Here is a 27298-nt window from a genome sequence, read left to right on the forward strand (position 1 = left end):
CGCACCTCGGGTGTTTTGCCATGCTTTCACTTGCGCAGAACATTTGGTGGCCGTATATCCATCGGGATATACTAGCAAAAACCATTGAGTGCAAAGCTTGCATGGAAATTGGTAAGAATCTTAAATCAGTGATTTCGCACCGCAAATGGGCACCTTTACCAAAATGCGTCGAACCCAATGACGAAATACAAATAGACTTTGGTGGACCAATACTTAATGAAAAGATGATAGAACAATATTTCATTACAAGTGTAGATAAATATTCAAAATATCCAACAGCAGAAATAGTAAATAACGCCTCCGGTACAAATGTAATCCAATTCCTAAATAAATATATATATATATAATCACAGGTTATCTAGAACAAATAGATTAGATCAAGCTAGATGTTTTACAGGAAAAAGGTTTGAAACATTCTGTATAGAACATAACATTACACCTATATTTGCACCAGCAAACGATCTTAGAGCAATTGGTCTAGTAGAACGCCTTATTCAAACAATTAAACGACAATTATCTTGCATGAAAACACAACTAAACAAAAAATTAACTTAGAAAATTCACTATATGCAATTATACAACGACTGAGAATTTCAATACAAAAAACAATAGACATCACACCAATCGAAGCCCACTTTAGTAGAAAATGTAATACACCTATTTCTAACATCACCACTAAACCTTATAACAAAAATCAAAATAATAATAAAATAATTAATTATTATTTAGATGAAGACACGATACCAGGTCGTTCGTATTTAACGGAGGAACAATGGACAGATACAGCTCTTTGCTCGGACACTGAGATTGAGAATGTCTTTTGTGCCGCAAATTCCCGCGCAAGAAAAGAAGAAGAGAAAATGAAAGACGGAAAGCAACGGTTGATCAAGTCAGAAGGAATGTTCAGGCCAATTCCGTGTTCGGAAAGAAGCATCCAAGTGAAACTAGCCAGAAAAATAAACGAAAGCCAGCGACAAAAGAGGAATCTCGATGGACTTTACGAGGTGCTTGCTCCCGGAAGTACAGTGTGCAAAGTCAGCCCCACCACGAGCCTCATTAAAGAGCCGAATCGACAAGAGGTTGGGGTACGAAAGTCGGATAACGCGAACTTTGGCACAAGAGCAGAACGAGATACGAAGCTTACACAATACATAGAGAGAAGACCAAAGAAGATATACGAAAAATCGATCGAGCAGAAAATCAACAAACATAGACGAGACTTAATAAGAAAAAACACCGGGGACAAAAAGATCAAGAGGAATAGAAAACAGGCTGATGATATAAGTGTGGTATCTTCAGGAAGATCTTGCATCTTTTCAGCTAGTAATGTTGCAGGATCTCTAAAAATGAGAATCCCGAAGCGCAATCCAAAACATGACGAAGCTTTCATCAATAGACCTGATCTTACTCAAATACTACATTTCAGCCCACCTGCTCCAATTGCGCCGCCACCAATTAATCCAAATGAAGCTGGGCCATCCACGGTACAAATGGCTTCTCCGCAAAAACCCACTCCAAATTTACGAAAAACAAGCAGTTCGAAAAAAAGACAGTTAACTATAAGCGATACGTCTGATTCCGATACGTCTTCCGTGAGAAAGAGCAAAAGGACTCTTAAACAAAAGAAGTCATCACAGTCGTCGGGGGAGAAAATTCAAAATACAGAAGGGTATTCAACGGAAATCCCTGAGTCTAATAGTGACTTCAATGGACAGGTTTCGCCACGAAACCCTAACGAAAGGTGGACAGCAGACCCGAACCCAAATCTCCCAAGAGAAATGACGGTCTTGCAGGCAGAAAATGAAGAGAACTCAGAATCCGATCAAAAACTCATTGAAACTTTATGAACTCTTTATATTTTACATATTATTTAATATTTTATTACTTATGCAACCGGTGAATATTTATTAATTTTCTGATTTTATATACTAATTCTCTTTTCTCCTAAAAGGGGGAAATGTCATACGGTATGGATAAACCATCATATATCCATAACCGTTTTCAGTTTAATTTTGCCCATTTGAAGGGCAAGTGCTAGTGTTATTTAGTTTAATTTCAGTTCATCCAAATCTTTATCACTTCTTGTCGGTTCATTCTGTCTGTGCAGGAAACTATCTGTTCAGCTGATAAACAAATCTTGCAGTTCTTTCCTGTCTTGTGATTTTGTTATGAACAAAACTTTCCTTTCCTAAATTGTACTTTAATTTAATCATTCTGTTATTTGCACTGCTGAAAATCAGTTCGAATTAAAATCTAGTAATTCGCTCTTCAGTCGGACTCAGTCAAATAGAATAGCGCCAATCGCACCGCGATTAGCCAAGTTGACAATTAGAAAATCAAATTGTAGTTATTGAAGTGCCATTTGTGGCGCAACTGCCGAATCTGATTAGAACTATAAGCATTCGCGACTCTATTGGAATAATCTGTCGCAATCGAGTATAACAAAAATAACAAAAGAGATAAAAATTTAAATATCCTATTGCAAAAGGAAAGGCAATTCTTCATTATTGTTTATGCCAGCATTTTATTGACCAAATTCCAAATTTATCGGAATCATAGGCTTATCTGTCAACGTTAAGCATTATTTAGCTACAACATTCAGTATAGTTTAGAAGGGAGGCAGTTCTCTACTAGGTATCAAAAGTGAAGCTTTTGTTGAAAGATCCTCTTTATATTTTTTTCTTTCCACTGAAGAATTTCAGTAGCCCCCATGTGGAAAAAGTCACGTGTTTTCGAGCGCATTTTAGTTTTTATAGCCTCACGAGGTTCTTCCAATTAATTCGCTAATTAATTTGTTTTTTTTTGTAATTCTTTAAGGGTAAAACTTTTTTCTCGTTTCCAGTTGATAAAATAGTTAAAAGTATTTACCTAAAAATGTATGGCAAAATTATGTGCTTAGAAGATTTTTATGCTGATTTTCAGCATTTTGTGATTATTTATTATTATTTAAAAGTTTAAGAAATGTGTAAATTTTCAGCATGTTTTTTACCCTTTTTTCTATATTAAAATTTTCAAAATTAAACTGTTTGTACAATATTCTACTTTCTTCTAGTTTCTTTTAAAAGAAAATGAAAATTTTCAACCCGTAATTTTAAAATTAATCTGAAATGTGAAAATGAGAAGTTTTGATTCTGTTTAAGTCACCCGAGAACATTGAACCTTATCTCAAAGAAATGTCTTAACGCTTATTCGTGAACAGAGCTCTGCAACCTATTACTACTCTGACATTTAATTTAATTTAAAAAATTAAGCAACTCAAGAATGGAATGTTAAGGATCTTCATGGAATTGACTCATATTTTGAAACTGTCACCTTTCGGACTTTAAGCAGTTAAATATTTAATTTTTCCTATAAACTTTCATTATGATACCAAGAAAGCACTAAATTCTAACTGAGATTAGGGAAAATTAGGGTACATTTTACTCGGTCTTTGCCTTAACTTTATTTAATCTTAGGTATATTGTTGCACTGCCTAATATTTTATGCAACCGTTAGTTTTAATAGAATTAAATGATTACCTGTTTTTAATTGCTCCCAAACGAAGTTTGAAGCAACTTTTGACTATTGTAAACGTGTGTTTTGTATGCAGTTCTTTGTGCTTTTGTTCTAGAACATTCATTGAATTCTCAAGTGATTTTTTCACGCTTGTCGTCTACATGTTTTAGAGATCTTTATTGCTCTCATTCTGAAATAAGGTTTGATGCTAATAGAAAAGCGATTGTAAGATAGGAAATAACGAAGGCCGGAAAGGCGAGTGGTGTATGAATCGGTCGCGTACTCCGAAAGTGAGGAATCGTATCCGTCACTGGTCAGTTGTTTTTGCACCCATAAACTGAAATCTAGGCTACAACCACTGAAATAAATTGCTCCGCCTGTCGTTCGAGAGCATTTGTCCGACGTTATTCGGTATATTTTATTCGGTATATTTCATTGCGTAGTATTTTATGCAACCGTTAGTTTTGAGGGTCAATTGGTTTGATGTCTTTCTAGTTCCTGATGCGGAGTCCTGGCAAGCGCCTTGGAAGTGGGCCAAGTGGGCCTGCGGACATCCAGAGTCACGTGTTCTTCCGGAGGATAGACTGGGAGAAGCTTAACCACCGTCAGATACAGCCACCAACCTCTACACTCATCGTTAGACTCATTCCTACGAATAACAACTGTCCATTAATGCCAAAATGTCTAGTACTAATCTAGTACTATTACTAATACTTTTCTTCAGTCTCATAATCTGAGAGTCTCAGAAAAAACATTTGCAAACCAAGGTTTCCACCCAAAACTCCAATTAACTTTTAAAAAAGTCAAAGGGCCAGACAAAAAAAACACTGGGCCAGACAAAGTCAAAGGGCCAGACGAAGCGCCAGACAAAGTCCAAGGGTCAGACGAAGGGCCAGACGAAAAGTCAAAGGGCCAGACGAAGGGCTAGACGAAAAGTCAAAGGGCCAGACGAAAAAAGCCAGACATTTGGGAATATATTTAGATGAAGTAACCAAAATTTTGGTTGGAAAAATTTATATATTCTTTTTGTTTTCAGTTCCCTTCAAAGCAATAGTGGAATTGCTCTTAAGGCTGCTTATAAGGATAGCATCTTCAGACATCAATCCCATCTCTCTTTTTTTAATTTTTTCGCCAATATTCATGACTTTTAAGGTTAAAAAAATTATTGGCTGAGAGTATTGGCCAAGATGGGCGGGGGCGGTTAGCAGGTGCGTTTTCGTCTATGGCCTAATTCTGGTTTCTTGACTTATCTCTGTAGTACTGTAGTCTTTGTTATGCGATTTATCGCTTGACCAATTTTTTGTCTGGCCCTTTGACTTTTTGTCCTCAAAAATTGGATAAACAAGTGAAGACCACAGGGCATTAAGTTTTCTTACGGGTTACGGCTCATTAGTGTCGATGCGAGATTGTAACAGCTACGATTCGCACATCTGTCTCGGCAAGATAGATAAAATTTTTAGGATGTTTTTTGAATCTATTTCTGGGCTTTCAGTCTAGTGAAACTTTCGATGTAAACGTCAGATATTAGTGACAATCGAAGAGCTGTTCAATCTGCCCCGCTTGAAATTGTTTTGATTTCTCGGGTTTATTTGGTTTAATCGCTTTTTACCGCCTTTGGCATTAAAAGACAGTTGTTCTTTAAAACGATCTAAATTGAACGAAGTTAAGGTTGATGAGGATAGAAACGGGATAAAGCACTGTTTTAGATGCCCGTTCTACTTTGTTTTAATCTAATATTAGTTATCACGTCTGCCGCCAATTGGTATACTGATTTGTTTATTTTTTATTTACGAAGCGGCATTAAGCTTAACTATAAGTTGGAAAAAAACGCTCCAATTTGTTGCTTGCGCTGCAATTTTTTCGTGTTTTTTTTCTATCTGAAATAACAAACTCAAAATAATATGTAAAGATTATGCTCGCAAAAAAAACTGGGGTGACAAGTTATCCCAATTCAGTTTTCAATAAAAAATTAATCTAAATTCAGTTTTCGGATCTTTTCCGTTTGCCCTCTCCCTCCATTTTTATGACGTGTAATTATTTTTTGGAAAAGTTTTAAGCATCATTTTTTTTCAGTTGCGTTTAACTATTCACCATAATTTTTTGAGCTACTTTCGAAGAGTTTCATCTCTCTTCTTTTCAATTCTGTATCTATGTTTTCCTGTTAGGAATTAGCTCCTTGTACTGTATCGAGCTTGCTACATTGAGTTGAGTGAATTTTGTCGGTTTTCCGAAAGTACTGTATGTTTGTTATTTTGATGCAAAATCTTCACAGCTACGATTCGCACTCCTGTATCGGCTCGATATATAAAATTTTCAGGATGTTTTTTGAATATTTTTTCTGGGCCTTGCAGTCTAGTGAAACTTTCGATGTAATTGTAAGATTTTAGTGACAATCAAAAAGCTGTTCCACCTTTCAACCTCCGCGGCGTGAAATTGTTTGGACTACTCGGGTTTTTTTGGTTTCATCTTTTTTTACCGCCTTTGGCATTAATGCAGTTGTTCTTTAAAACAATCTAAATTGAACGAAGTCAAGGAAGATAAAAACGGGTTGAAGCACTGTTTTAGACGACCGTTTTACTTTGTTTTAATCTCATATTTGTTCCCAAGTCTGCTTCTCAGTGGTTTATACTGATTTGTTTATCTTTCCTTTAGGAAGACGCATCATGCTTAACTAAAAATGGAAAAAAGCGTTCCTTTCCGTTACTTGCGCTGCGCTTCATTCATGTATTTTTCTATCTGAAATAACAAGACTAAAAATAATATGTAAAGAGAATGCTCGCAGACAGAACTGAGATGACAGTTTATCGGAAATCAGTTTTCAATAAAAATGAATCCAAATTATTTTTTCGGATCTTTTCCGTTTGCCCCCTCCCTCCAATGTTATCATGTGTAATATTTTTTGGAAATTTTTTAGGCATCTTCTCTAATTCCAGTTTTCATTCAACTTTGGCCCCTCATTTTTTGAGCTATTTTGAAGAGTTTTATCTTCCGTCTTCTCAGTTCTGTTTCTATGTTTTCCTGATAAGAATTAGCTGTTTGTACTGTATCAAGCTTGCTAGATTGAGCCCATTGAAAGTTTTCGGTTTTTGGAAAGCGCTGTATGCCTGCTATTTTGAGGCAAGATCGTCACAGCTACGATTTGCACTCCTGTTTTGGCTAGATATATAAAACTTTCAGGATGTTTTTTGATTATTTTTTTCTTGACCTTGTAGTTTAGTGAAACTTTTGATGTAATTGTAAGATTTTAGTGACAATCAAAAAGCTGTTGCACCTTTCAACCACCGCCACGTGAAATTAATTTGACTTCTTGTGTTTAATTGGTTTCATCTTTTTTACCGCCTTTGGCATTAATGCAGTTGTTCTTTAAAACAATTTAAATTGAACGAAGTCAAGGAAGATAGGAACGGGTTGAGGCACTATTTTGGACGACCGTTCTACTTTGTTTTAATCTAATATTAATTACCAAATTACCACGTCTCTTGCTTATTGGTATATACTGATTTGTTTGTCTTTCCTTTAGGAAGCGGCACCATGCTTAACTATAAATGAAAAAAAAACGTTCTTTTCCGTTACTTGCGCTGCGCTTCATTCATGTATTTTTTATCTGAAATAACAAGACAATATGATATTGTAAATATTCTTTACTCAAAATAATATGTAAAGAAAATGCTCGCAAAAAGAACTGAGGTAACAGTTTATCGCAATTCAGTTTGCAATAAAAATGAATCCAAATTCATTTTTCGGATCTTTTCCGTTTGCCTCACCCTCCATTTTTTATCAGGTGTAATATTTTTTTTGGAAATTTTTTAAGCATCATCTCTAATTCCAGTTGTCATTCAACTGTTCCCCGTAATTTTTTGATCTATTTTGGAAGCGTTTTATCTCTCGTCTTCTCAGTTCTGTGTCTATATTTTTTTCCTGTTAAGAATTAGCTGTTTGTATTGTTTCAAGCTTGCTACATTGAGCCCATTGAAAATTGTCGGCTTTTGGAAAGCGCTGTATGTCTGCTTTTTTTAAGAGAGATTGTCACTGCTACGATTCGCACTCCTGTATCGGCTATATATATATATATATATATATATATATATATATATATATATATATTTTCTCAGAATTGTTTTTGAGTATTTTGTCTGGGCCTTGCAGTCTGATGCAACTTTCGATGTAATTGTAAGATTTTAGTGACAATCAAAAAGTGAAATTATTTTGACTTCTTGTGTTTTTTTGGTTTCATCTTTTTTTACCGCCTTTGGCATTAATGCAGTTGTTCTTTAAAACAATCTAAATTGAACGAAGTCAAGGAAGATAGGAACGGGTTGAGGCTCTATTTTGGACGACCGTTCTACTTTGTTTTAATCTAATATTAATTACCACGTCTGTTGCTTATTGGTATATACTGATTTGTTTTTTTTTCAGTTAGGAAGCGACATCATGCTTAACTATAAATGGAAAAAAAGCATTGTTTTTGCGTTACTTGCGCTGCGCTTCATTCATGTGTTTTTTCTATCTGAAATAACAAAACTCAAAATAATATGTAACGAAGATAAAAAATTAATCTAAATTCAGTTTTCGGATCTTTTTCCGTTTGCGCCCCCCCCCCCCTCCATAGCTTAGTGGGTGCATATTATTTGCACCCGACACACGTGCCGTATTTTACATATTGATTTACCATATTGATTTACACGTGCTCTGTAACTAGGGGGAGCATAACATACTGGGGGGGGGGGGTACAAACGGAAAAGATCCCACTTTTCAATAAAATCAAAGTTAGTTTCAAGAGCTTTTCAACGTAACTACAAAAGGATCTTTTCTGTTTTGCCCCCCCCCCCCCCCCAGCTTAGTGAGCATAAGTTTTTTATGACCCCCAGGCGCACGTGCTATTTTCATACACAGTAACGTGCCATATAACATAATATAACTTGTAACTGGGGGTCATAAAAAACACTGGGGGCCGAAACAGAATAGATCCCTAAAAAATTTACGCAGTCAAAATTATTCCCAATTTTTTATTTGTATTTTAGAGCACCTTCAGGGAGAAAACGATGAAAGATGTTCCCTCCAACGGGAAACCAGAGAAGCCGATCAAGTTCACGCCTCCTGAAAGCAAAAAACTACTGCAGAAAAGATTCGACGCTTTTAACGGATTCAACTTCGTCAACAAATACTACATCGCCCCGTGTCAAAGTTGAAAAGAGCAGAATTCTTCAACTGTTGTTTCGTATTTAAATCAGTTATTAGAAAAAGGTGCTTACTCAAATGATAAATGTGCAACAAAAAAACAAATCCCAGATTTTTGCTCCTATTTTCTGCAAAAAGCCTTCAAATTTGTGTTCTTGCACTTTTTGTTGTTTTCCCACATCTTTGCCCAGAAACAATTTTTGCTTCGTAACAAAAAAAAATGATGGCTGAGATTGTTTGACTTTTTTCATTGGGCGTGTTACTTCAAAACAGAAACGAGAAAAGTCTGCGGGTTTATATTTGCTGACGGATCTTTTCCATTTTTGCCCCCCACCCCCCTCCCCCAGCTTAGTTGGTGCATATTATTTGCCCCCCCCCCCCAGCTTAGTTGGTGCATATTATTTGCCCCCCCCCCAAAAAAAAACCCAATCGCACGTGTTATAATTTACATAATGATTTACTGTGTAATGGTACGCTCTATAACGGGGGGGATATAACGTACGAGAAGGGGGCGCACAAACAGAAGAGGTCCTTACAGGCTATAACCATTTGGTTTAACCACCAGTATGTTGTTTGTGAAAGTTTGGTTAGTGAATCTGGCTGGTTAATAATGGTTAATTTGGATTGCTACCTTTATCAGTTTATCTGTACATTGAAAACCGATTAATCAAATCTATCAAGTTAACTTAATTTTTTTCCGTATTCACGTCAAAATGAATCTAATTATTTTCTATTTTGTTTTCCCGTCAATTCGAGAACAATCAAAAATTCCAATTGAAATGCCTACTGTGTTAAATACTTCCTTGATTTTTAAATTCTTTATTTCCAATTATAGAAATAAATATACAGCTGTTTAGCCAAATTTACATATTTCGGCACAATCTTTTACCTTCATGTTGTTTACTAGGACAGTTTTGTCAGAAATTATTGAAGCCTTAAATAATTTTTAAGCTTAAATATTTGCTACTTACAGGCTTAAAAACGGCATTTTCAGCCTGATCTCAGAATCTAATTTGTCAATTTTTGGATCTTTTCCGTTTGTGCCCCCCAGACGCACGTGGCATATTCTTATATAATAATTTACTATGTAATGGCACGTGCTCTATAACTGGGGGTTGCATAACCTACTGGGGGGCACATAGATCCGATTAAAAAAATCTAACCAAGGGAAGCATGCAGACACTCTTACTTTTGAAACATTTTTGCACCATGATAAAAGCGTTGTGGTAAGTTCTATTAGCTGATTTATTCCTCTCAAATGCTGCAAAATTATTTAGCTGATTTATTCCTCTAAAATGCTTTCAAAATTATGATCGTTTGCTTTTAGTTACTAAGCTGAAAATGAGGGTAGCTATACTTCTGTTGTCTTGATTTTGTACCGTGCTGCAAACCTCAAAACTGTTAATTTGGTTTGATTGATTGATTGATTTAAATTCAGATGGTAGACGATACAGAGTTATTTATACAGAATATTAAGTTTAATCAATTTACCACCTTGGACACCATACGAGTCAAAAGACTCTACAAGAGGAGCCCAAAGAAAAAACGTGCAATACCTAATAAAATATATCGAAAACACCTTTGTTATCCAAATAATATGCCCTAAGTATAGTTCGCATCGAAAAAATTTCTTTTTTAGCTACTTGTTTGGGTAAAAGACTTTCTTTAGCAAGGTAGTTGAACATTTTTATTATGGAAAATCTCAAGGATTTCTTCTGAGTCTATGTTTTGACTTTTGGCAAAGGGATGAGTGATTTAATGGACGCCCGCGTGTTCGGCCTGTTACTGTCAACATTAAGAAAATTCAAACGAGACACTTTTGCAATCGGATCCGGGAGCTCTGTTACAAGAGCGTCAAAATATAAATCAAAAACTGACAGAACGTTGTAACGCTTGAAAAGATAGCATACATGGCCTCATCTGTTCTTGAAAAAGATAGTTTTCAAAATGCATTTTTGTAGACAAAATACAACTAAGTTTTGTTTTTTTTTTGCCGAACCGTAAGTTAAATGCCATACGATATCATTGGTTTGGCATAACTATTATAAATTTGCAATAGAAAAGTTTTGGAGAAACACTTTTTTGCTCGGAATAGCATTCCGTTGAATTTTGCTAATTTTTTTCCAACATGTTCAATGTGTAGATCAAAATTGAGATGCTTATCAACGAACACTCTAGATATTTGAATAAAATAACATCTTCAAGCACTTCGCTTAATAGAAGATTTTTCGATTTTTGTACATTCCGGCCAAAACCCACAATTTTACATTTTTTACTGTTAATGACAAGTTTGTTTCTCGAACACCAATTTTCAATCTTTTTCAAGTCATTATTGAGCTTTTCCTCAATTTCCAAATTTATTCCTGATGTTAAAATTGTTGTGTCGTCTGCAAAAAATGCTATTTTTGAACTATCTTGAACAATTTGAGGCAGATCATTGATAAACAAAAGAAACAGCAACGGGCCCAAAATTGATCCCTGTGGAACACCTACATTAATTTCCAATTATTTCGATTCTTTTGATCCATGGACTACAAATTGTTTTCTCTGACAAAAATGAAGCATTGAGTGTATTAATTTTTCCTCGAAAGCCTGGATTTTGTAGTTTTTTCATAAGAAGTGAATGATCAATTGTGTCAAATACCTTTTGAAAGCCAATGAAGCAAGCGAAACCCATTTCTTTTGATTCAATAACATTTCGCATCAGTTCTGTAACTGATGCGATAGCGTGTGCGCTTGAGCTTTTTGGCCGGAATCCGAACTGTTCGTTTGAGAAAAGTTGATGTTTTTCGAGGAATTCGACCATCCTTGTATTCAAGACTTTTTCAAACATTGCTTAGGAATGACAAAAGACTAATTGGTCGATAGTTTGAAGGGTTTTCAAAATTTCCTTTTTTTGTAGAGGAATTATCTTAGCTGTTTTAAGACAAACCGGGATAAATCCTTCTTGAATGCTCCTATTTATCAGTTTAGCCACATGATAGCTAACTACAGAAGCTACAAGTTTTGAAAGTTTGTTACTAATCCCATCATGACCCGTTGTGTTTTTGTTTTCTAATGAACTTATTATGTTAAACACTTCCTTAGTGTCAACGGAAAATAAGAAAAATCTTTGTCGTGACATGGTAAACCTGGCTCACTGTCTACATTGTGAAAATTCGTGTTACTCACTTTCTTCCCTACGTTGATAAAAAAGTGATTAATTTCTTCCACATCAATGTCTATTACTGATTTTTTTCCTTTGCCCTAGGAATTCCTTGAAAAAATTAAATTTTTGTACTGGACTACCTGATAAAGTCAGTTTCTGATCATAGTGTTGTTTGCGATCATTTGGCACTTCATTTGTTACTAAATTACGTAATTGCTTGAACCGGACTTCATTTTTAATATTTTGGTAAGATATGAGTGTAGAGAACGATCTCTCTTGCTAATAAGATTCTTTAACCTGTTTGTGATCCAATTGTTTTTGAAGATTTTATTCTTCGTAATTGGACATTTATCTTCAAAAACTTGTAGAATGATTGAACTTAGTTCGCACCAAGTATTTTCAAGATCATAGCCATTCATCTTGTTTAATCTATGATGGTATTATTTTCATGCCATTGTTTAATTGTTTTTGTCGACATCGTTCGCTGCACCCAGTAGCATTGAGCTTTAAATTCATTTAATTATTTTTTTTACCCACTTTAGTGGGGAGGGGGAACTATATACTCAAATGAGATTTCTTGTTCAGTCAATTTTGGCCGATCTATAAGCTCATCGTAGAGAGTTATTAATGGTATCACAAGAAAGCTTGTCTCGCGTGCAACGTATACGAAGTTTTTTTCTGATATTTATCCTCAAAGTTATCGAGGTTTGAAGTTTATAGGTTAAAATATTTGACTGATTTGTTTTTGTTCACATTTTCCGTATTTTCAGGCACTTTTTGCCAATTTTGATGAAAAACCTATTTAAATTGTTAACGACAGTGATGCTGGGCTTACCTCTAAAGATTGTTTCCGAATTTTTTGCTTCAAACTTTCCCAATTTTTTCAAAAAGTTTTTCAAAAATGGCAGAAAATAAACTTCTCTAGTCGACTTTGTTTAAATTGGCCAAATTATCAAGTGCTGCTGTCGAAAACAACGATCTAAAAACTACTGAGACAAATTGTTAACTTCAAAAAAGTCTAGTTTTCCTTTGAGAGTGTTCTTAATTTAATAATTTGCCGTTTTTTCGCTAATTTAACTCGATATTTATCAAAATTGCATCATGTATTTTTGGTATATTGGTTTTTTGTCAAACTATGCATATCCACTATCCTCGGCATATATATGTGTTCCTAATGTACGAACAGCAATAGCAAGTCTAGTTTTGGTCTAATAGTTATTTCAGCAGCCCAAAAAATAATTCGTAATGAAATCGGTCGCTGTCCTTTTTGAAAATTTGTTTGCATTGTTTGCTTTTTTGTTTATTACAGAACAGAGCAATTCAATTCAAGACTTAACAAAGACACGACCCATTGGCTACCTATGGGGTTTTAAATCTATCTAGTTTTTTAGCCGAAAGTTTGTGGTCGTTTTGCCTTTTCAAAAACATTTGTTCTCAAAATAAAAAAGGGGTTAATGTGCTCTGCCAATATTTTCTTTTATTTTAATCAATTTACAGCTTAAGATAAGTAAAAAGAGTCGCAAAGAATAAATGTTTTAAAAATTATTATTTATCGCGGTTTTACGTTATAAGTAGTTGATTTTTGGCTTTGATACTACAAGATTTTATAGAACATTTTAGATTGATGGACAGTTTCCCGTATTTGAGGTTCATTTTCATGTCTTGTAACATATCAATTTTTTCAATGAACCAATTATAGTTTTAACGGCTTCAACGCCGTCTTCCATAGATTTCAATTGAGTTTTTTGTTCTTGTTTTTGTATTCGCATAAAAATTCTGGCTAACTGCAGGTCTGAGCCACTTCCTATGGCAAAATACAATTGAATGTTCTCTGGTCGTATGTATTTGTCGATTGTTTTTGTAGAAGTACGGCATATTCTGGCTAATGGCTTCTGTGCTCATATGGTTTTCAAAAGTTTCAAACGTAATTTTTGACTTTGCCATTTTTATTCTTTTTTGTCTACTTGTTACCGAGTCTCATTAAGGAATGTTTTTGCTATTGAATTACAATTTATTTTGCCCCCTTTAGGACTTAGTTGGCTTTTTTTTACTTTGTTATTAATTATTTTTTGAGTTGGAATCAAAGTTTTTTTTCATAAACTAAATATATTTGAACTAAATTTGAACTTTTGGAGGTTTTCTATCTTTTCATCATCTGTTAGACAATTAAAGTAAAAAAGTAAATGAGCGGGTTTGGAATGTTATGCGCGAACACACATTACCGACCCCCCTTGTTGGTTTTCTTGAGGTCAAAAAAGAGTCCTACATGTTGAACGCTATAATGAAGAGTTTCGGTCGGATGGTTATCCCTTTCAATAAAAAAAATTCCGTCCGTTTAATCATGTTATTTTTAAGGTCGTTCAATAGCAAATCTTGTGTTTAAAAATTTCAAGTAAATTTAATACTCTCAAGTAAAGTAAAAGTATATTCAAGTCCTTTTTTTTCTACAAACTGAAGACAGTTAATGATTTCCTTTAGCTTTTTTCGATTTACTATAATTAAGCATTGTTTTCTTATCGTTTTTTGTTGTTTTTTTCACGCTTTTGACGAAGCGAAAGAAGTTTTTTCTATAACCCCCGACAGAAACTGCTAACAACTACTTCTCAATTTAGTAACTGAACTAATATTGAGGATATAAGTTCGTCATGCAGGGCAGTTGACCATACGTATTTAGAGTCCATCAATTTCAAGATCAAATAATTTTTTTGTATTATTTTTATGTCTGGTTGTAATAGATTATATGAGACCCAGAGTCTTGTGTAGCGTGATTGTTAGGGTGTCAGAAAAAATAACCCAATTTCATTTTACTCAATTACATTAAAACGGAACTATTGCAAACGAACATCGGATAGTTGACCGAAAAAATTGAAGAGCTTGGGGTAAGTTGGCATATTAAAATGGCATTGAGTAAAATTGCACTGGATCAACTGTCATGTAAGCAGATCATGTGTTGATCACATTTGCACTTCAGGTCAAAAAGTGCCCATTTTTTATTTTCTTTTATTTTTGTTAAAAAAAACATGCAAAATTGGAGACTTTGCACGTGCGTTGAAATTAAGTCGCTGAGTTTATGAAAGCTAAGCTCGAATTTGATTTCGTTTAAAATTGGAACAACTTTATTGGAGTAAATTACCTCAAGAGTTCAAGACCGAGCTTCAAAAACCGGTGAGATTGTTATTGTTCTTGATCAACCACCCCCCCCCCCCCTCCAACGTCGTACCACCGATAGCTCCTAAAACAGCAATCGAGTACTGCAAAAGAAATAGCCACAACGGGGAGGACACTTCAGAGAAAGTTTTTTTTCCTAAAAATTCCTAGGCAAGACATCAAAAAGAAGTAGTGGTTGTCGACAACACGATCAAAAGTCTAGCTATTGAAAAAAAGAACCTTCGATTCGGGAAAACACTTCGTTTTTACGATTTGCAATCCCACCCCCGGATGATATAAATACTGTTTCGAACATGGGAAAAATGAATCACAATTTAAGAAAAACTGTTGTGAACGATAGTGTTCGTTTGCAATTCCAGTCTGAAGATAATGCAAGCTCACGAGACATCATTGATGACTCTGACACCATCAGTGATGCAAATACTGGTTTGACGCAAAACTTTCCAGACCTGAGTGTAAAAGAGCAATTCCACACAACACCAGGAACCACACTTTTCATCCCCGACACTGTCAATAAAGTCTATAAGATGCAGGTGTTAGAAAACTCGGGGCATGAAACCAAAATTAGATATAGTGGTTGGGACTCAGAGCAGGGACTGTTTTCGCATTGAACCACTCGTGGTTCAATGCGAAATCAGTTTGGGCCTATTCGAAGCACAAACATAATTTGAACAATCGTAAAAAATAACAAAAGAAATTTCAGATAAAGCTGAGCTACTCTTCGCGTCCTATGAGCAAAACCAGCTTGATGATAATTTCGTTGAAAACCTTGAACAAACAATACAGGACGAGAACAAAAATTGCCCTGTTTACAGACAATAGTTAGTTCACATGTTCTAAAATGTCGTTTCCTTCCGGTCAAACTCAGAGCTAAGCGGTCACAACTGCTGAGCAGCATCCTGAATGATAGTGCCAAAACATCAGATGACAAACTAAATTGGCAGAAATTTTTTTAAGTTTCGCAGCGCATCCTGAGTGCGAGCAACCGAGGAGGTATGAAGCATAAACGAAATCAGGATCAGCGGAGCTCCAATCAAATTGATCGATGGAATGCAGGTGAATATGCAAACCTTTGGACAGACGCTTTGTCAATGAAACAAGCAAAGAAAAAATCCACGAACGGAATAGAAGAATTAACCAGCAGAGCTAAGAGTCTATTTTTGCAAGCCCAATTTGGTCGCGCCGCAAAAATCTTGTCATCTGGGGGACTTGCGCCTAATATTAGAGCTTTTCTGAAAGCCCTAGAGGAGCTACATCCCAAAGAAGCACCTCCAAGCTTGCTCCTTACTGATAATGTTGCATCAAGTGCGTATCAATTTAGCGATAACATAGTTTTTGAACAACTGAAATTTTTCAGCAAGTACAGTGCAACTGGTCCTTCCAAAATGTATCTAGAGCATCTATTGCAGGCAGTACAGTGTACTGCTCCCCACCACTCTGAATCTGCCCCTAAAGCAATAACAGAGTTTGTAAATACTAGAAGCAGGTGTAAATTCCCTTCATTTGTTTCAAAAGCCCTCTGCAGCGTAGCTTTCACCGCTCCATCCAAAAAGAAAGGAGGAGTACGCCCAATAGCTGTTAGTGAAATCCTGAGGCGCCTGGTTGCTAAATGTTAAGAGAAAGAAGCGAAATCAGAAGCAATTGAGTTGTTCGATTCCTTTCAGCTAGGGATTTTGAGTCAGCGGAGGTGCGGAAGCAATCATCCACTCTGCGAAAATCACTTACGAAAATATCCTCAACGCTGAATCCAAGGAAGCAGTGCTTCAGATTGATTTCCGAAATGCTTTTAATTTGGTTAAGCGTTCACACTTCCTGCAGGCAGCATGCGATTTCATACCAGGTATTGCAGCCTTCACAAATTTTTGCTACTCTCAGCATGTTCCACTACTGTATAAAAACGCCAGTCTTCACATTGAATTGGTTGTTCATCAAGGTTGTATAAGATGCTTGTTGAAATTGCGTACTTGATCTTGAGTCGCTAGTTGCGTTTATGTTCTATGTCCTACTTGCGCGGCGAGTGCGCTTTACACAATTTCCAATTGAATTCGCTTAGCGAATCGCGTAAGGACTAAATGTTTACTTTACTCGATTTGTAAAACAGTTAATGAAGAATAAATTAAATTGGGCAACTGTACGCGAGAAGCAAAACTAAGAGAGTGAAGAATAACGCAACTGTTATTCCAGAAGTCAAATAAAACGTGAACAATATTTTCCCGTTGTGGGAAAATGGTAGCAACAGACAAGCATGTGAAATAATAATGATTTATGCACATGCCCCTCAAGAATAGGTACACTGATTAAATTAAGTACATCGTATGATAAGTTTACTGCACTAAATTATGATGTACGACATTTCTCCCGCTTCAAAAAAATTAAAATTGCATGAAATAAAATTTTAATAACAATATGAATAATAATAATACTTATTCACCGGTTAAATAGTATCAACAATATATTTACTGGTTATCATAGCTAGTCATAATTAATAATGTATCAGTTTTCACATGTCTTCTTCATCAATAATCAGTTCATTTGAAGTGCTATGATCGGCTGGCCGTATACGGGGGTCCATTGGAGACACCTGTCCTACGATAGGCGAGGGAAAGTCGTTATGAATCGGTTCAACTCGAGTAGCTGTATCCACAATTGTTTGTATCACTGAGGGTTGAATCGATTCTATGTCGCCTACTCGACGCTTCCTACGGGGTGGAGCAAAGTTCGGAGGACACGAATTAGTAGAATCACCTGATGAATCGTCTTTGTCATATCCATAATATTTGGGACTTTTCCTAGTCCGTTTAGTTGATCGTGTCAGAGTAATGGGGAAAGATGTTGTTGGAGCTGGGTGAGATGAGACGAGTGCTTCTTGCTGAATGTTTGTAGGCGGGGGTGCAATAAGTACTTCTTCTGTTATAATTGGCTGATCTGGAGCAGTCTCTGGAATTTCGGGTATTACCTGCGGAGCGAAATTGTCCGGAACTTTTGGCATGCGTACTCGCATTGCGCGAGCAATGTTTGATTTATTCGAGGATACGCCACTACCAGTTTCTCGTTTGCGGTGTTTCATTTTTCTGTCTCCTTTCTGGATGCGGGTACACTCTTTAATATGGCTAAGTATCATAGCTTCCGTTGTTTTTTCATGTGTGCGGGGTCCTCTGCGGTTGATGTAATCCGTCAATTTGGTTTTTCGTTCTTCACGAGTGCCAAATTTTGCAATATCGCTATCGCGTACAGTCACTTCTACCTTACCCGGCTCGCGAATGACCGAAGTGTATTGGTCGGTCTTTTGGACTACCGATCCTGGGGCCAACACCTCATACAAGCCGTCCAAATTCTTCTTGGATCTCTTATGAAGGTGCTTCTTTCGGGCAATGTTTAATTGGACGGCGTGTTCTTTCAATGGGAGTGGACGGTGTGCGTGCGTGGTACGAAGGAAGCGTGATTCAGTATCCGTTGCTTGCCGTTCGCGATTAGTAGCATCCTTTGTCGCCTTGCACATATTACGCTCAACTTCGTCGTCACTCCGGATGTTTCCCCAATGTTCCTCCGGCAGCAATTCGTTGGGGTTACAGTTTCTTCATCAAAATAATGAGTTAAAATTTTTTCATAACTTAGGTCAGATGATTTGGGTTGAGTACTTATATTACTAAGTGGTGTATTGGCCGTACGCCCGAAGTGAGATTCGAATGGCGAAAGCTTAGTTGTTTTATGTTTACATATGCGAAGCTGGTATATAATTGATTTTAATGCTGCTTTAATGGTGAACGTATTTATATCTTTGTGTGCGTCTTTAATGCATGCCAAGCGTTGTTTAATTGTACCAATTAGTCGTTCAACTAAACCTATTGCACGATGATCATTTGCTGGAGCTGGTATGAGTGTGATATTGTTTTCTGTACAAAAATTTTTTACTTGGTTACCTATAAGACAACGAGCTTGATCTATTCTTATGGAACGAGGAACTCCATGAATTTGTATTTAATTGTCTAAAAATTTTATGACATTCGAGGCATTTGCATTATCAACTAATTCCGCAGAAGGGTATTTTGAAAATCTATCAATGCATGTTAAAATGTATATTTCATGTTCTTTTTCGTTATTAATGGGCCCTGCAAAGTCTATTTGTATTTCTTGGTTTGGAACTATACATGGTGTATGTGCTTTAAATTGTTTTGCGGGAATAACAGATTTCAAATTTTTACCGATAGCAGTGCAAGATTTGCACTCTATTGCTTTGACAAGCAAATCGCGATTCATGTATGGCCACCAGCAGTGCTGAGCCATACATATCATCCCCCAGCTACCCGGGTGACTTGCATGTAGGTCGTCAATGAGGGCCTCTTTGAGTGCATTGGGAATTGCCACCTTCTCGTCCATGCAAACACACCCGCCTGTCACGTGAAGGTCCCGCCAATAACTGTGAAGGTATGGGTTGAGGGCCTTCAGTCTTTCTTCATCCCCCCGAATTATGCAGTCTCGCACTTCTTTTAAGACTGCATCCTTACTTGTCAGTGATGCAATGAGGCTTTTGCTAAAGACTGTTCCCACCACTCGCTCAAACGACATTACTTGGGGGCTATCCGTTAGTGGGGTACTTAGGTTTGAATGCGAGGAGGATCTGCGTGGCGTACTCGTTGTTGCATTGTCAGTGAATGACACGCGTGGCGAAGCTCTGGTAGATCGAGAGGAGGGTGTTTTTCCCTTGAGAGAAGATGCTTGTTGACTCATTGTTGATGAGATTTTCGTTTTTTCAATTAAATTAATTGACAAGGAGGAAGGCAACTGAATTTCAGGTTGAGTTTGGGCAAAAAGCACTTGATTTTTGTTTACTAATTGAGCACGTGAGTTATTTAAAGTATTTGAGTGTGGCTTACTAAAAAATGTAGGAATTTGAGGCTGATTTTTGATTGACAAGTGAGAATGACTTAAAGGAGTAAATTTGGATGCATTTTGGTGAGCGAGTGACGCTTTTCTTGTATTTACTAGTCTTTGAGACTCAATTTGTACGGGAGTAGTTGCAAATGGTAGACTATGTGACGCATATTTGGAATGATTTGGGTATTTAGTAACTTGCGGTGCAAAAGAGTCATCTAAGGAATGCATTTTAGTTTTTTGAGTAACTAGTAAAGGATTATGCCAGGCGGGTGTTAATTTGTTAAAGGACTTGCGTACTCGCGGTGCGAGATTAGAGGTGGTATTAATTAAATTAGAAGTGTTAACTTTTGGAGAAGAATATGTGTTGGCGAGTACGAAATCGTTTTGACTAGAATGTACTCGCTGATCATGTACACTAGTACAATTAATACCATTAGTGGAATGGATAAATATGTTTCGCATTTGATCCGCGAATGATTTATTTTTATGAGTTAAATGTACGTCTGGAGCGTGTATGCTATACAGATGATTAAATTTAAAAGGGATGATATTAGATTTGTATTTTCGCGACGCGAGATTTGAATTAATATTTGTTAAGCGAACATGCTGAGCGGGATTTATGTCTAAATTGGAAGTTTGTTTGGAATAAAATTTTGGACTATTATTCCACGGGGCGAAATTTGAATTAACGTTTGTTAAGCGTACACGCTGAGCGGGTTTTATATCTGGAATAGAAGGTTGTTTTGAATTGTATTTTGAACTATTATTTCGCGAAGCGAGTAAATCAGAAATTTCAGTTTCAGGATTTTGGGCTTCATAATCTATGGTTAAAACTTGTGCTGTAATGGTGGTGGAATTTTTATGTTCTCCATCAATATCAATATATAATTTATGAAGTGAATTAGCTGTGAGATTGTGTTTTTGTTGAAGTAATTGGGCATCAGTATGTATGCTCGATAATGTTGCAACTAGAAATTCTTCGTCATATTTGGAAACACTTTTTGCTGGTTGATATGGATTACGGGATATGTAATCAACTAGGCCCATTTTTGCGCCAGGCAAATGCTCTATTGAGAATTGATAAGGCAAGAGACGGTCAACCCACCGTGCTAACCTACTATTGTAACTTTTATTTGAGCGATGTTCTTTTAAAATGGAAAGTAATGCGCGGTGGTCAGTGATAACAGTGAATTCTTTGCCATACAAATAATTTTTAAAATATTCTAACGTTCTTCACTACTGTTTAAAAATCGGGATGCAAAAGATATCGGTTTGCAACCATCAACTGTTAGTTGTTCTAGTGCTGCTCCTAAACCGGAACGTGAAGCATCACATTTGATTCGCGTTTCAAATTGGGGGTTATAATGCATGTTTTCGGTATGATTTGCTATGCAAGTTTTAATTGCATTAAAAAGTAATGTGTGGGTGTCAGTTCAAATATATTTAGTGGATTTACGAAGTAGAGGTCTTAAAGGATGGCAGAGTTGAATTAATTTGGGAATAAATTTACTAATATAGTGGACTGAGCCGAGAAATGAGCGTAATTTTTTGAGTGTATTAGGAGGTTGTAATGATATAATAGATGATGTTTTGGATTCGAGTGGCGAGATCCCAGATTGAGTTATATTATATCCTAACCATGAAATTTGTTGTTTTGCAAAGTGGCATTTTGGAAGGTTGATACGAAGGTTATCTGCCTCTAATTTTTTAAGACAATCCAGTACAAGTTGGAAGTGATCATCTTCTGAACCTTTACTAACAATTAAAATGTCATCTAAGAAACAGAATGTATTTTTAAGTCCAATCAGGGTGTAATCCATTGCCTTCTGAAACTCGGCAGGCATGTCAGTAAGACCGTAGAATCCTGTTTTGAATCGATATGTGCCTGTCATGTCACCACTGATAATATTAAAATTACAATGATTAGCAGTTTCAGGGTGTAGATTTAGTTGGCTGTAAGCGTATTTAAGATCAATAGTAGAGAAATATATTTGCTCCGCGGGTTCTGTTTTGTAATTTGTTATTATTTGTGATATCGAATCCATAAGTGTTTCTATGTTTGGCATTTGATATTTGTTCTTATATATTGCTTTATCAAGAGTTTTAGAATCTAGCGCTAATTTTATGGTTTGATCTCGTTTGACTGTGATTACAATAGGTGAAATAAAATATTGGTCAGAACAGTTATTCAATTTTTCAATATGTCCCTCTGCAAGAAGTTTTTTAATTTCAGTATTTACTCGTTCTTGCAAATTGATGGGTACTCTTCTACCCTTTTGATGTTTTGGCTGGAAATGACGATGAAATTTAGATTTGACAATGTGTATTTTTGAGCGACCAATACGTGTAATAAGTTGAGGAAATTGTTGTGCGATACGTGTTTTGAATGGACATTGAGATGTGATAGTGTTGACCATACTACCTTCCTGTATTGGGGTTTGATTTACTGAAATTCCAAGAGCGTCAAATAGATCTCTTCCCACTAGTGGTTTTAGTCCATCACGAACTACTACAAATTCAGCTTCTTCAAGTCGCCATCCATTGCTCGCAATTGGTTCCTGTATCATACCTATCACGTTTATGGGTTCGTTGAAAAATGTTTTGAGTTCCTGGGGAGGCGCTATCATCAACCAACGAGCAAGGGGAGAATTTTCCACAATTTCCGAAGCAAGAGACTCGGGTAAAATACTGCACACACTGCCGGAATCAATGAGGAGTCCAACATGGGTGTTACCAATTTGTAGAATAGTGTTCTTTGGTTCGATCTGATTTGCGGTACTTGCGATGCTGGCGACCATATTGTCATCTGAGCTGTCGTAATCCGATTCGCATTGCGGGTTATAATTCATATTTTGTATGGCATTTACCGTTTGATCAATTGTAGTTTCTTCAACAGAGTTAACATTAGAGCGATTAGATTTGTTTGATGATGATTTTGGTTTTCTGCACACTCGCGAAAAATGGTTTTGAAGGCCACAATTGTTGCAAGTCTTGCCTCTCGCAATGCATTTGACTCTATGATTAGCTGACCAAGTTAGACCACAGTTCCTGCATAGTTGGTTTGGTGATCGAGGAAAGTTGGATGTAGTTGGTCTCTGATTCGGTGGTCGAAACGATCGTTGAGGGATTATTGCATTAACTTGCAGAGCAGATTGCGAGTTTGTAATTTGTAGTTGGTTTCTTTGGCCTAATTCCATATTAATGGCCAAACGTAATGCTTGGGCTGGTTCTAAGGTTTCTCGCAACAATTTTCGTTGAATTTCTGGATCTAACATATTTGCAATAAATAAGTCTCTAATGAGGGTGTCTTCTTGACTTCCGAGCTCACAATTTTCAGAAAGTTCTTTCAATTTTCCGAAGAAATGTTCGATAGACTCTCCTCTTGTCTGTTTCGTGGTGAGGAGTACATATCTGTCGAATGTAATGTCGCGCTGACGAATAAATGCTGTTTCCATGATTGTCCAAAGTTCTGCTGTTGAGAGACTTTCCATCTTGAGATGTGGGTTTTGACTACAGACAATTCGACGTCCTTCAGTGCCCAAACTGAGATATAGCATTGACACAGCCTTTGGATCGGCTTGTGCCCATGGCTTGTCGCCGCACATTATTCCTATCTCCAATTGTCTCTGGCACCGGTTTTCCCAGTTCATTTTTGATTGAGCGTTTCTCGCCAATCTTTCCCGCTCCGATTGTGCCGATGGTCCCGTTATCGTAACCTCATAGATCGGTTCAAGTGGTAGTTGTACTGTTTCAGGTTTTGGTTCCAACAAAGTGTCTATTGTGATATTTTCCTTCGCAAGAAGCGCTAACTTGGCCTGCATCTGCCACTTTTCCCATTTCAGCGGCGGGTCTACACTAGGTTTATCCCAAAATGGCTCAATGCCAAGTGGAGTTCGTCTTTGAGCTGCTGACTGCGCCATGTCGTACGCGAGTGAAATTGCGTACTTGATCTTGAGTCGCGAGTTGCGTTTATGTTCTATGTCCTACTTGCGCGGCGAGTGCGCTTTACACAATTTCCAATTGAATTCGCTTAGCGAATCGCGTAAGGACTAAATGTTTACTTTACTCGATTTGTAAAGACATTTAATGAAGAATAAATTAAATTGGGCAACTGTACGCGAGAAGCAAAACTAAGAGAGTGAAGAATAACGCAACTGTTATTCCGGAAGTCAAATAAAATGTGAACAATATTTTCCCGTTGTGGGAAAATGGTAGCAACAGACAAGCATGTGAAATAATAATGATTTATGCACATGCCCCTCAGGAATAGGTACACTGATTAAATTAAGTACATCGTATGATAAGTTTACTGCACTAAATTATGATGTACGACAGTATAAAAACGCCAGTCTTCACATTGAATTGGTTGTTCATCAAGGAGATCCCCTGGGCACTCTTCTATTTTTGTTGAAATTATGGCTTGTTATAGAATAAATAGGTTCCAAATCTTACCCAGCGCACATGGTATTTGCAGGGTGGTTTCGTTGCAGGCTCCGAAGATCAAAACCGAACTACGCTCGATATCTTAGCCAATGAAGGTTCAAAAAGGGGTCTGTATTTTAGGAAAGACAAATGTGAACACTGGTTAATCGTAGATCTACCCTCAGTTGATTGAGAAGTTACAAGAAATACGGGCAATGGTTTTGAACTACTGGTTGCTGCAGTCGGATCACAAGAATTCGTTTCTTCTTGCTCGCAGAAACGTGTTCAAAAGGTTGTGTCGCTCTTGGAACAATTGAGTTATCTGGATGATCCTCAATGTGCTCTCGGCATACTTCATTATTGCTTAGGGACACCAAAGTTAGTCTACTCTCTACGCACCACTAACACGCCGACAAGAGATCTGATCGATGTTTTAAAATCCTTCGATTCCAGCCAACGGGATACTTTATAACAAATAATATGTACTGCCACCTGTGACAATGCAGAGAAGCAGTCAACCTTGCTGGTAAACATTTCTGGCTTCGGAGTGCGACAATCGCAAGAGCAAAACAGCTGCATATGTGGGCTCAGTGTTAGCTTCTGATGACTTGGATCAGAAAATTACAAACCAGCGCGCTTCAGATAGTGGAGTTTTTAAAGAACTCTATACAAGTCTTGAACCTTACAACTTGATTTCTTACACACAGAAGAAAATTCAAGAAATTGTATATACTGAAAAGTTTTCTGAGCTGCTAAGAAATCAGTCGCCAAACAGGGAGAAAGCAAGACTGCAATCACTCTGTTTGCCTCAATCCGGCGCATAGCTTGCCGCACCTCCAGTTCCTGCCTCAGGTCTCCATCTCAGTCCCAGTGAATTTCAAATCAGTGTCAAGTACAGACTAGAGATTTCTGTTTATGAAGATGAAAGAAAATGCCGTACTGCAGGTCGGACCCTTGACAATTTCGGTGACCACGTCGTCTTGTCACGGAAGAGGGAATGCAATTTCATGACACGACAGGATTCGTGGACGTATCGCATCAGCATTCTCAGCAGCTAACTAGTCCCCAGTCATCAAAAAACGGAACCTTATTGCTGGAAACAGTTCTTGCCTTGGGATAGTAATATTTCTGCCTTCATGGAAATCAGGTCGTTCAGCTGCTCTGGACGTCACCGTAACTTCTCCACCGCAAACAAACATGATAAATCATGTGGCAGAGAAGTCTGGTTACGCGATTGAAACAGTCGAAGAGCGAAAGTATGCACAACACGGAAATAGTTGCTCTGAATAAGAAATTTTGTTTGTTCCTCTTGCTATTGAGTCATTGGGTGGTCTTTCAGTTACTCTCAAGAAAGCGTTAGAGCACAAAGTTCTGTTTGCTGACAGCAGGAATTATCAATCGCAAGGACATGCTATCGATTTTGATTGATTGGCTCAGTCGGTTTTCGTTGTGATTGTACCAGGATCGGCTACAATGCTGCTTGCACGAGTCCCGTAACCGCAACTTGTGTAATATTTTTGGGTAAATTCTATTTTGGGCAAACATTGTGAACTCCAAGAAGAGTGGAGTCATTTTAGAGATGTCACCCAATGAGAGGGGACCTTCGTTTTTGTAAATATTGTCTTACCCAACGAGCGGGGAGAACATAAATAATTTTCAAGAGTTCAATGATGAAATAATTCTGAAATTTAAGGAGAACAGGTCTGATGTTATAGAGAGCGATTGAGAAGAATCAAGAATTCTACAAAAAAACAAACACTCCCTTATTTGAAATTTTAATAAGCAAAAACTTTTGATTCCGAATCAAAGTTTGATAACAAGGATTTGTAATAAATTAACTTAGATAACATTTTGTTAAATTGGAATTATTTGCCCGATTGGGAGTCAGTTAATTGTTTCAACGACGATCATTAAAGGAATTGTATGCTATGGTTTCTGACCGAATGTTCTGAATTTCGAGCTTATTTATAGAATGCCACATTAGAGGGCCATTGGGATCTGCCATTAATAAGAATGCGCGACGAGAGAAACAGCAAAATCAAAAATGGACGACAAGCATTAATTACGAGAAAATTTGATGTCTTTGGAAAAAAATCCTTATAATTAACTCCAAAAAGCACCAGATAAAATTTAAACTAACCAAATTAATTTGTACTTCATTGGAAAAGATATGGGACCTTTGTTTAATTAATACTAGTTAAAAAGTAGAAAAAAAAACAGAAATAAAAGGGGTCAGGCTAAAAAATAATCTTGTATATTTTGAAAACAACTATTCTCAAAGTCATAAACACAAATATCTAACAACGAAAACGATAACTATGTTCATATACTTCCATAGGAAGCAACGAAGACTCGTCTTTATCCAGATTATGCCATGCGACTACAAAAGGAATGAAAATACCGATAAAAATAAATTCTTGTTGCGCTAAAAGGTGATCCAAGCTGTTAAACAAAAATTCATTCACTAAAAGATTAAAAGCCTCGATTGTGCCGCTTTTCAAAAGCAATATTGTGACAACTGACCCTTCATTAAAGAGAGTAGGTAAGAAACGCACAAAAACGAACAAAAGGGGTAAAGTTAGAAAATACAATTATATTTTTGAGAACATTTAATTTCCAAGACATCGAAATCATTAGTTCATACCTGAAATTGTTAACTAATTACTTTAACCTCCACAAAAAGCGACTGAGGTTTTTCATGTTCCCATGAGATACAATATGTAATGGGACTACAAAGAAAACAAGCAATATAAAAAAACCTATTTAAATTTTGCGAGAAAACAGTGTCAAAGGCGTTATAATCAGTAGCTATTCACTAAAAACATTTGAAGCTTTCTGCAACACAAATGATGTTATAGGTGAAGTTTTGTTAAAAAAACTAGGTAATAAAGGGACAAGAGAAAATAAAAGATGCAAAATTGAAGAGAACGTTTTTTAAGCAATTTATTTCAAAGTCCTGAAAAACATGAGCTATCTACTAAAACCATTGAAACAATTAATATGTATCTCCAC

The 27298-nt window shown here is 36.6% G+C and overlaps 2 protein-coding genes across 6 annotated transcripts in view; both read left to right on the plus strand.

Moving 5' to 3' along the window:
* The window catches only part of LOC142344914 (protein kinase C-like), a 165849-nt gene extending 156811 nt beyond the window's left edge, over positions 1-9038 (plus strand). For 3 of the 5 annotated variants that reach the window (XM_075396974.1, XM_075396977.1, XM_075396976.1), the window contains exons 17-18: positions 3991-4131; positions 8517-9037. In XM_075396974.1, coding sequence (XP_075253089.1) covers positions 3991-4131; positions 8517-8684 — 309 coding nt within the window. In that variant the 3' untranslated portion in view covers positions 8685-9037. Of the gene's footprint in view, positions 1-3990; positions 4132-8516 lie in introns of all 5 variants that reach the window. The other 2 variants (XM_075396973.1, XM_075396978.1) reach the window with 1 other exon arrangement.
* Positions 1-27298, plus strand: part of LOC142344913 (26S proteasome non-ATPase regulatory subunit 1-like) — a 628982-nt gene that overhangs the window by 27621 nt on the left and 574063 nt on the right. The window lies entirely within an intron of this gene.

The sequence above is a fragment of the Convolutriloba macropyga genome, chromosome 8, assembly GCF_964194025.1.
Source record: "Convolutriloba macropyga chromosome 8, txConMacr16.3, whole genome shotgun sequence".
In the NCBI taxonomy this organism is placed as follows: Eukaryota; Metazoa; Xenacoelomorpha; order Acoela; family Convolutidae; genus Convolutriloba; species Convolutriloba macropyga.